Below are 11,609 nucleotides of genomic sequence, written 5' to 3'. Positions count from 1 at the left end.
GAGAAGAGCGACCAAGGTTATTAAGGGAATGGGTGAACTGCAGTACTAAGACAGGTTAACAAACTTTGGGTTATTCAGTTTGGAAAAATGAAAACTTAGGGGTGGTCTTATTTCAATGTACAAATATTTGAAGGGACAGGACTGAAATTTGTCTAACAGTTTGTTTACACCTAGGCCTGCAATGGTGACAAGTGGTCATCCTCTATGACTAGAGGAAGAAAGTTTAATCAATCACAATTGGCAGTTCTTTACTGTAAGAGCAATGAGATTATGGAACCCTCTGCCATATTATGTTTTAATGGTTGAGTTACTAAAAAAGTTCAAGGAGGGCCTGGTTGCATATCTTGAAAAATATAACCTTACAGGTTATGCATACTAGATTGTTGGATGGGGCATTGATCCAGGGAAGTAGTCTGATTGCCATATGTGAATTCGGGAAGGAATTTTTCTCTCAATATGGGGCAATTAGCATCTGTCATATGGGTCTTTTTTACCTTCCTCTACATCAACATGTTAGATTATTGGTGGAACTCAATGGACTTATGTCCATCTTTAAACTATTATGAAACTATGGCCACAATGACTGTGTCTACACATGGCATCAATGTCTGGTTTAATGACATCCAGACAAGAATAAGAAACTGAAAAAAAGCTAACCTGACAAAGGATCTTATAATGTCCATTTGTTCAATTACTGTAAGATATCAACGCTGTTTTAAATTGAAGGCTACATGGGATTAATTTCCTAGTTATACTAGAGCTTCTCGGCGGCTTGACCTAATACAAAGTGATGTGTGTGCCCATGAACCTACCTACACCCATAAGCAATAGGTACAGTATATAGTGCCTTAAATATATGTGTCTCTATTCAAGACTATTCCAGACAGTCACTAACTTAATGAAAACCAAGAGTGAAGTTTTGAATGAACTAAGGAAACAAGGAAAAAACCTGTGTCAGTGCAAGCCTGTCATACTTTGAACTTAATGAATATAGAGTCACAGGACACCAAATAGAAGACTCTCTAAACATGAGATAAAGTATCAAAAGAAAGTCCCATACCTACCAGAGCAAAATGGAGTAGCTGATAGGAAGTACGGTACATAACCCTGACTGAAATGATCAGATGTATGGTAACAAATAATAAACTACAAGAGAAATATTGAGGTGAAGCCACCATGAGAATAACTTATTTACAAAACAGACTCTTTGCAGGACAGTGTAGAAACTCCTTTTAAATGGTGGCATGGTGAGAAACGAAGTGTAAAATATTTTTTGGTTGCAATGTATTTGTCTAGATTCCAGAATAGAAACACACCAAACTACAAAATCAGTAGAAGGATTATTTGCCGGATACAGTCACAATTGAACATAAACAGAATCATAAGCCTGAAATCAGACTGAAGTAATATTAGCAACAGTGTTTCTTTCTCTGAACATCTGAAAGATAATGTGATTACACTAGAAATAAGAATAAAAGAAAAAAATGACAGAGAGCTAATTACTTCTGAACAAATAGCTGAAGTCAGATCAAGCTCAAACACTGCAAGTTAGCAGAACCACCCACACCCAGACACAACACCAAGGCATTCAACAAGAGAAAACAAAAGGAAACCACTTGTGTGATCTTCACACATGGCAAGTACAATCAGTGTTTGTAAACCAACATCTTAAGAAGATCTGAACTCTCAGATGGGGAAGCCAATAAATAGATATAGGCTGCAGATATGAAATTAACTCCACTTGTGACAACCAAGGATGTCTGATACTGAAAGGAATGGAAGGATTTAACCTAAGATGTTAATTTCCATTTTATGAGGGATCTTCAAGAACTTCTGGACTTACAGTACTGGCCAACTGAGGACCTGACTGCAGACATTTTTGTTCTGGGCTAATGAAGACGATGGGCTTAACAGCCCAAACCTTAGTTGTTAATAAGTGGTGTTTTTTTTTGTAATAGCAACAGCTTCAGATATATGCTGGAGGGTCTGTGATGAGCAGAAGCAGAAGGTGCTGTATTAGTTGTCAAAGTTTGCAGTTCCCTCAGACTGTAGTCTATGACCTCTCAATTTTGTTTTTTCCAGTACTTCCCTGTATCCTCCATGTTGATGATGATGAAGATAATGGTTGCTGTATGCCCCAAGTAAAAATACATGCTTTCACTGAAATCTGAAGCAGACTACTGCTGTGATTAAAGGGAAATCCACAACTAAATGTGCATGTACCAAATGCAGATTTGGCTGCAGATTTACAGTCGTTTTCTAATGCATGATCCTAGCCTTACACAGTGTATCCTTAGAGTACGGCCACACACAGCAACCACAGCATAGCCAAATCCGCACCAACAAGCCTAGTGATTATTACATGTAGTTTTACCATTAAAACCATCTATCCACAAGAGATTCAGCTGTTCAGTTAAGGATTGGAATAGTAACATTCTACAGGAAAAATTAGCATCACATCAAGTACCATGTTATTTCCTTTTTTAGCCTGCACTGCTAGCCCTTTTGTGCATAATAATTTACTTATATATTGTTGTTGCCAAGCACTTTAGTGTATGTACAGTGTTTACAGTCAGTAGGATTGATTCTCGGGATTCCGATCTATCCTTCAGTTCCTTAAGGCCCCGTCTCACATAGCGAGATCGCTAGCGAGATCGCTGCTGAGTCACAAGTTTTGTGACGCAACAGCGACCTCAGTAGCGATCTCGCTATGTGTGACACGTACCAGCGATCAGGCCCCTGCTGCGAGATCGCTGGTCGTGTCGGAATGGCCTGGACCTTTTTTTGGTCGTTGAGGTCCCGCTGGGTAGCTCACATTGCTGTGTTTGACACCTTACCAACGACCTCGTTGACGACTCAGACACCGACAATAGGCGTGCATTTGCGGTGCCTTTTCCGCGCCCACTCAGTTCCGATTGGTGGTCGCTACTGCGTTCTGATTGGTTTGCGGCCTTGCCATATGAGGTGACACGATAGCTCTTCCATCCTTTGTCCCTGAGCGCGTGCAGATCGTTGTTGAGTTCTCCGGCCTGCGGCTTCTATTCGTTTGGATTCTTCAACGGTTCTTATTTTATTCTGTGCACGGTAAGTATCGTTTGGGGTCTCTAATGCGTTTTCATTTCTCCCAAATTTTTAAAGGGCACCTACTAATTACCTGCAATTATTGCTCTGGAGGGAGTGAGGGCTTGGCTGCTATCTGTGTATATATACTTTTAAATGGGCTGCTATTTTTGGGGGTGTGTTCTGCGTGCACACCCATACAGCATGTTTTCTGCCATGCATGGTAACAGAATGGAGTGCACTTTTTTTTTTTTTTTTTTATTTGTTTATTCATTTATTTATTTATTTATTTTTTTTTTATATAACTTTCTCATCTTTTATAATTTTATGTGTTTCATTTTGCAGCATCATGAACAATGCGCAGTGTGCTGTTGTGTTTGCTGCATTGCTGGTTGAGGAAGCTCGGCGTCAAGATGAGGCACGGATGCTAGAGAGGCGTTCCAAACGAAAGCGTCGCATGTGGACCAGAGAGTGGCTGCAGAAGAGGTCTGATTTGTCCCACATGCAACTTGTACGAGAGCTTCAGGAGAAGAATCCTCATGATTTCCGCAACTATCTGCGGATGTCTGAGGAATCCTTCAAACATTTACTGGAAAGAATTACTCCACTGATTCAACGGAAGGATACAGCGATGCGTGCTGCCATCCCGGCAGATGAAAGATTGGCAGTCACGCTGCGATTCCTGGCCACCGGGCGCTCGCTACAAGACTTGCATTTTTCTTCAGCCATTTCAAGGACCCTGCTCAGCGTTCTCATTCCAGAGACATGTAATGCGATTTTCCACAGTCTACGTAGCTACATGCAGTTTCCCAACACGGAGGAGGAATGGAAAAAGATTGCCTCCGATTTTGAGGAGCTTTGGCAGTTCCCTAACTGTGGTGGGGCTTTGGACGGGAAACATGTCCGTATCACTCAACCACCTAACAGCGGATCCTATTTCTATAATTATAAGGGCTATTTCAGCATCATCCTGATGGCCCTTGTTAACGCAAATTACGAATTTATAAATGTAGATGTTGGCATGAACGGAAGGGTTTCCGATGGTGGTGTTTTAGAGCACACACTCTTTGGAGAGCGTTTGAACAACTGTGACCTTCACTTGCCTCCCAACTCAGAGACTAGAGGCAACCTTAATTTTGTATTTGTCGGTGATGAGGCCTTCCCGCTTCATCCCAATCTTATCAAACCGTTCCCCCAAAAAAGTATAACAGAGGAAAGAAGAATTTTCAATTACCGCTTGTCAAGGGCACGTCGGGTTGTAGAAAATGCCTTCGGTATCATGGCTAATCGCTTCAGAGTTTTCCACACACCTATTAACATGAAGCTTGAATCGATAGACTCCGTTGTTTTGGCTTGTTGTGTGCTTCACAACTTCCTTCGCCGTCGCGATGCTTTGGCGTACAGCCCACCTGGGTTCGTGGACTCTGTGGGCCAAGTAAATGGTGAAGTGCAGCTAGGTGAATGGCGCGCAGACAATCCCGCAATTGCAGGCCTTCAACCATTGGGACCTGGCAGAAACACCCACGATGCGAAGACCTGCCGAGACAACTACAGCCAATATTTTAATGGTCCTGGTGCTGTTTCTTGGCAGCATCAGAACTTGTGACTCAGCAGCGATCTCGCTTAGTGAGACGGGGGCTTTATAGTGGGCAACTACTGACATTTATACACTGTTTTACTTATTTTACTGATTTGTCTAATAAACTGTGTGTTTAACCTTGCAAAAGCTTTGTTTCTCTTTCTTTCAGCAGTAAGGGCCGTATATACATAACGTATATACTCGAGTATAAGCCGAGATTTTCAGCCCAAATTTTTGGGCTGAAAGTGCCCCTCTCGGCTTATACTTGAGTCATGAACAGTGGTGGGGTCGGCGGGTGAGCACTGTCATATATATGACAGAGCTATGGGGCAACGTTGCAGAGCACTATATGGCACAGCTATGGGACAATAATGGTGCAGAGCACTATATGGCACAGCTATGGGCCAACGGTGCAGAACACTATATATATGGCACAGCTATGGGGCAACGGTGCAGAGCATTATATATATGGCACAGCTATGGGGCAATAATGGTGCAGAGCACTATATGGCACAGCTATGGGGCAATAATGGTGCAGAGCACTATATGGCACAGCTATGGGCCAACGGTGCAGAGCACTATATATATATGGCACAGCTATGGGGCAACGGTGCAGAGCATTATATATATGGCACAGCTATGGGGCAACGGTGCAGAGCATTGTATATATTGTGCAGCTTTATGTGGAGCATCTATGGGGCCATAGTTAACGGTTTGGAGTATCTATTTTTAATTTTCAAATTCAACGGTACCTGCTGCATTTTCCACCCTAGGCTTATACTCAAGTCAATAAGTTTTCCCAGTTTTTTGTGGCAAAATTTGTGGGGTCGGCTTACACTCGGGTCGGCTTAAACTAGAATATATACGGTATGTGCATTCCTATGTATACAGATACATCCATACACATCAACATTTAAATATAAATACCTATCTAAACATTAATACATATCCATACATAAAACCACATACACTCCAGGCTTCCAGTGCAACCGGAGACGCTATATTGCTAATGCGTTACATTTAGAACGCTGTAGCGTAGGAGATTGCAATACAGACCGCAGTAGCGTCCTCTAATAACCGCGGTGACGTTCATGCGTCGTGGGCGTGGTTTGCGGCGCTGATGCGTTGGGGGCGTGTTAAAGGTCAGTGCTGTGGCCTTGCTTTTAGCTAGAGGCGGCAAAATGGCGTCCAGGCGACGTGCAACACCTTGGGGTGACGCAGAAGTGCGTTATTTAATAGCTGAGGTGGATGCCCGTGATTATGCATGTCATAATCACCAAGAACATCCCGTCCTCCATAAGCAGGCTGTGCTGCGGAGGATCAGTCGGGGCCTAGCGCAGAGATTTGGAGTGCAGCGCTCCAGTACACAGATCCGGAAGAAGCTGGCGGATCTGCAGTACAGGTCCAGTGAACGCCTAGCCAGCATCCGGTCACAGAGCCTTCCACATCGTGGTGAGTGTTGTTAAGATAGGTTAGCATAGTATATGGCCATGACCGTTTTGAGTGTTTCCTGCTGCCTCCCCAGTTGATGAGTATGCACAGACTGTCAGCACATTCATGGCAGATCCACCAGTTTTTGGGTGGCGTTCACCCAACGTCTGACACACCGTTGTAAAATGAGGGGCATGTATACACACATATACGTATACACCTCACAGTGCTCCATCTTGTATATTGGCAGCACATAATGCTCGGCTCCGCACACCCCGTACGTACACACCCAGCTCGGCTCGGCATGCCTTGTACACGCCCGGCTGTAAAATGAGGGGCATGTATACACACATATACGTATACACCTCACAGTGCTCCATCTTGTATATTGGCAGCACATAATGCTCGGCTCCGCACGCCTCGTACGTACACACCCGGCTTGGCTCAGCACTCCTTGTACACGCCCGGCTGTAAAATGAGGGGCATGTATACACACATATACGTATACACCTCACAGTGCTCCATCTTGTATATTGGCAGCACATAATGCTCGGCTCCGCACGCCTCGTACGTACACACCCGGCTTGGCTCAGCACTCCTTGTACACGCCCGGCTGTAAAATGAGGGGCATGTATACACACATATACGTATACACCTCACAGTGCTCCATCTTGTATATTGGCAGCACATAATGCTCGGCTCCGCACGCCTCGTACGTACACACCCGGCTCGGCCCGGGACGCCTCGGACACACCTGGCTACGCTCTGTGTTTCTCGTGCACACCCGGCACTGCACAGTCCTGCATACAATGAGGCCCCTGATCACATGACCCAAAATACGGCCCAGTATATGGCGGCACATTTGTTACAACAGTAATTACAGTGCAGCACCTCAGGTATGAAATAATGTTATAATTTTTTTTTTCTCCAGCCCCAGATGACACAGAGCCCCAGCAGGAGTCAACGACAGGCTCGTCAACAAGAGGGTCACCAGCATCACTGGTGAAGCCTTGTCCCCCGGTAATTCTTTTACTTAAAAAAAAGGTCCATACAGCTCGTAAAGGATACGATTGTCGTGTACTATAAAGTGTTGTATATTTCCCTAGGCGGTGATGCCAGAGGATCCGGGTGGTCCCTTAGTTCTTCGTCACCCGATTTACACAGAAACCGTAAGTGTTAAATAACAAACACGTACATGATACTTAAGGCCCCGTCTCACATAGCGAGGTCGCTAGCGAGAACGCTGCTGAGTCACAAGTTTTGTGACGCAACAGCGACCTCAGTAGTGATCTCTCTATGTGTGACACGTAGCAGCGACCAGGCCCCTGCTGTGAGATCGCTGGTCGTGTTGGAATGGCCTGGACCTTGTCTGTTTGGTCGTTGAGGTCCCACTGACATCGCTAAATCGGTGTGTGTGACACCGATCCAGCGATGTCTTTAATGGTTATCCGGGTATACATCTGGTTACTAAGCGCAGGGCCGCTGCAGGGTGCTGCAGGGGGACTTCGGCATTGTTGAATACAGTTTCAACGATGCCGAAGTCGTTTCCCTGATCGTTGGTCGCTGGAGAGAGCTGTCTGTGTGATAGCTCCCCAGCGACCACACAACGGCTTAACAACGATCAGGGCCAGATCGTATCGCTGGTCGTGATCGTTGGTAAATCGCTATGTGAGACGGGGCCTTTAGATGCAAGTAGAACCTAAAGGCCCCGTCTCACATAGCGATTTACTAACGATCACGACCAGCGATACGACCTGGCCGTGATCGTTGGTAAATCGCTGTGTGGTCGCAGGGGAGCTGTCACACAGACAGCTCTCTCGAGCGACCAATGATCAGGGAAACGACTTCGGCATAGTTGAAACTGTCTTCAACGATGCCGAAGTCCCCCTGCAGCACTCGGGTAACCAGGGTAAACATTGGGTTACTAAGCGCAGGGCCGCGCTTAGTAACCCGATGTTTACCCTGGTTACCAGCGTAAATGTAAAAAATAACAAACAGTACATACGCACCATCTGATGTCCGTCAGGTCCCTTGCCGTCTACTTCCTGCTCTGACTGTGTGCCGCCGTACAGTGAGAGCAGAGCGCAGCGGTGACGGCACTGCTGTGCTCTCACTTTACGGCGGCAGTCAGAGCAGGAAGCAGACGGCAAGGGACCTGACGGACATCAGATGGTGCGTATGTACTGTTTGTTATTTTTTACATTTACGCTGGTAACCAGGGTAAACATCGGGTTACTAAGCGCGGCCCTGCGCTTAGTAACCCGATGTTTACCCTGGTTACCAGTGAAGACATCGCTGGATCGGTGTCACACACACCGATTCAGCGATGTCAGCGGGACCTCAACGACCAAAAAAAGGTCCAGGCCATTCCGACACGACCAGCGATCTCGCAGCAGGGGCCTGATCGCTGGTACGTGTCACACATAGCGAGATCGCTACTGAGGTCGCTGTTGCGTCACAAAACTTGTGACTCAGCGGCGATCTCGCTAGCGATCTCGCTATGTGAGACGGGGCCTTAAGTTTTACCATTCCCTCCATAGAAATCCCAACATTAGAGGACCTCCAGGCATCACACAGGAGGATGATGGCGACAGTCCAAGAGCACGGAGTGATGCTGGATCGTTTTGTGGCTGCACAACAGCAGGGCGGCAGCCATTAATTTTTTTTATGTTGATGTTTTTTTTACTATGTATGTTTATTATGTTGTTGTTACCTTTATATTGTTTATTAAAAAAAGAATTCCGTTTATATCCCCTGATGTGTATGATTTTTTAAAAACAACTAACATGTTTCAACACTCACACTCATAATATATATATGCATCTGTATACATGCACCCAGCCCATTACCCCGCCTACTAGACCTGCAAATAACTATATGCTGAATTCAGTAAAGCAGGCTGCAAGTTTTAATCATCAAAACAATTTTATTTATAACAATTATTAACCAAAATAAACATTTTAATTTAACTCTTTAATAGAAAACAACTTAACTATACAACAAACTCATAACCCGAAAAATGAAATGGAACTAAAGTTCTTCATAATGGTTTTCACCATTTAAAAATCCTTGGCTGTGCGGAGATGCTAATTGTCCAAGGAAAGAATTGGAAAACTGTGGATAATGTGGTGGAGGGGCAAGCGGCATGTTAGGATGCAATCTAAATTGATGGTGTGCTGGTGCGCCACGCACTGCCTCAGCCGTTTCATTTATTGGCTTCCATGGACAAGGCTCACGGTCCATGAAACTGTGCACACGTGAACTTTCATCAAGCTGTCCCGCTGCCGCTTTGCTCAAAGTTTCAAATATAACCCTCTCTGCATGGACCCTTTGTGCGGCTTCCAGCTTCCCCAGCCGATCAGCGGAAAAGTTGGCAAAGGTGTCCACAGTCCTGTTGCTCTGCTGGATTAACATTTCTTTAGCCAAAGTTACCAACTCAGATGATGGCGACACGATGTCCTGTCTTCGACGACCACTGTTACTCCGCCGTTGAACATAAGCAGAGTTGGGGGTAGAGGGTGCAGGGTCTTCACTAGACCCCTCAGTAGCCTCCGCCCGGCTACGTTCATCTCCCAGCAGGTCGTCACTGGTCGGGGTGGATAGATCATCATGCCGATCTAGCTGCAGGAACAGAAAATTAAGAATTAAGGGGAGGAACTAGTAGTACAGGATAGGATTTTTCATTCAACGGTATGAGCACTGCACTGAGCGGGGCAAAAAAAGGAAAGGATTGTACTTATCTGAAGTGGAAGGGATAACTGGTAGAAAATGCAGCATAAAAAAAGAGGGAAAAACTTAGTTACTATTTTCTACTCTACTATGGCATTAGAGACCAAGTTTTAAAGCTTTTTACAGGGAAGCAAGCAAAGAAGGTACTTACATCTCCAACAGGGGTGTCTGTCTGGATCCCAGGGTCTTCATCCAGGGTCTGCCGCATTGTAGATGACATTGTGCGTGGGAGCTCCTGGTCACGGGTGAAGCCAAGCAAGTCAAAGTACCATAATGATGGCACATAAACCTCATCTGTGCCGGCACCAGACTTCTTAGACTTCACCACCTTGTTGAGCTCCTTTTTATAAACAGTTCGCAGACCCTGGATCTTTTTACGGACAACAGTCTCATCAACCTTCTCGCTGGGATTATGTTGCTTAAACAGAGCAACAAGTTTGGCGAATGCCTCCCTTTTCTTGTTTCGGTTACTGTAGTCGGCGGATTTAATCTGCCAAAGGCAGGGCAGGGACCGATACATATCAATTAGTTCCCGAATGAACTCCTCAGTATTGAAAGACATCTGAAAGAAAGAATAGCATACAGTGAGCATATATGGAAAATTTTAAACAACATTTTTAATAGAGTTATGTATGTATGAGGCACACTACAGTGAATGTAAAATACAGAACAATGTGCCTGGACTGCTAATAATCTCTGCCAGTCTGCAGTCCCTCCTTCCAATAGTCCTCCACTGACCACACCGATTCTGCCTGTGTACCCCTGCCACGCAAATGGAACCGGCATAGAGCCCAATTTATTATTTAAAAAAAAGGCCCTGTAACCCTGTCTGCGGTCACTCTGTGCCCACAAGACTAACTAAAATGGCTCCATGTGGAAAAGTATATGTACACACATACCAACAAAGACCTCCCTCCCTCCTCCCAGAACAAAGATAGCAGGTTAATAATAAGTACCCAGTGTACCATAGATAGGGAATGGGGGGGAATTGGAAACGCATTTGAGACCCCAAACGATACTTAAATAGCAGCCCGTGTAAAAGTATATCTACACAGATAGCAGCCATTGGAGAATGAAAACGCATTTGAGACCCCAAATGATTCTTACCGTGCACAGAATATAAGATAGCCGAAGAACAGTTGAAGAATCCAAACGAATAGAAGTCGCAGGCCGGAGAACTCAACAACGATCTGCAATCCACCACGCGCTCAGGAACAAAGGACGGAAGAGTGCAGGCCGGAGAACTCTACAGCAATCTGCAATCCACCACGCGCACAGGAACAAAGGATGGAAGAGCTATCGTGTCACCTCATATGGCAAGGCCGCAAACCAATCAGAACGCAGTAGCGACCACCAATCGTATTGAATGGGGGGCGGTAAGGTAATGCAAAGGCACGCCTGTGTGACCACTACGTCACACAAGACGTCCCTCATTGAGGTCTGTATCGTTGTAATAGCAGCCATGTGACAGGGTCACAACGACCAACGACATCGTTGTACAGGTCGCTGCATCGCTGCTGCGTCGTTGTGAAGATCGCACTGTATGACATCTCACCAGCGATCTCACAGCGACGCAGCAACGATCCCGGCCAGGTCGTATCGTTGTCGGGATCGCTGAAGCGTCGCTATGTGAGACGGGGCCTTTAGACTTCGGCAGAGGGCTAGTAAATTTCTTACTTTGCGGTATCTCCAGCTCTGCTTTTCATTAGCTGGGCTGATGTGACATCATCTACAGTGGTGTATCTGTTGGAGGGGGCCAGGGAGGTAGTCATGGCCGAGAGTAATACCTGTATCATGCCCTGGCCTCTCC

The 11,609-nt window shown here is 45.5% G+C and overlaps 1 protein-coding gene and 1 long non-coding RNA gene across 2 annotated transcripts in view; one reads left to right on the top strand and one right to left on the bottom strand.

Annotated features, from left to right (window-relative positions):
- LOC143782485 (uncharacterized) overlaps positions 1-11,609 on the top strand; it is a 44,044-nt gene that overhangs the window by 7,517 nt on the left and 24,918 nt on the right. The window lies entirely within an intron of this gene.
- On the bottom strand, positions 9,101-10,607 carry LOC143782114 (uncharacterized). Its single transcript, XM_077269233.1, has 2 exons — positions 9,951-10,607; positions 9,101-9,691 (listed from the first exon to the last, which is right to left on the bottom strand). Exons 1-2 carry the CDS (start codon positions 10,389-10,391, stop codon positions 9,101-9,103), a joined length of 1,032 nt encoding a protein of 343 aa, XP_077125348.1. The 5' UTR covers positions 10,392-10,607.

This window comes from Ranitomeya variabilis, chromosome 6, assembly GCF_051348905.1.
Source record: "Ranitomeya variabilis isolate aRanVar5 chromosome 6, aRanVar5.hap1, whole genome shotgun sequence".
Lineage (NCBI taxonomy): Eukaryota > Metazoa > Chordata > Amphibia > Anura > Dendrobatidae > Ranitomeya > Ranitomeya variabilis.
The sequence above is the reverse complement of the archived record's forward strand: the minus strand, read 5'-3'. Positions and strand labels throughout refer to the sequence as shown.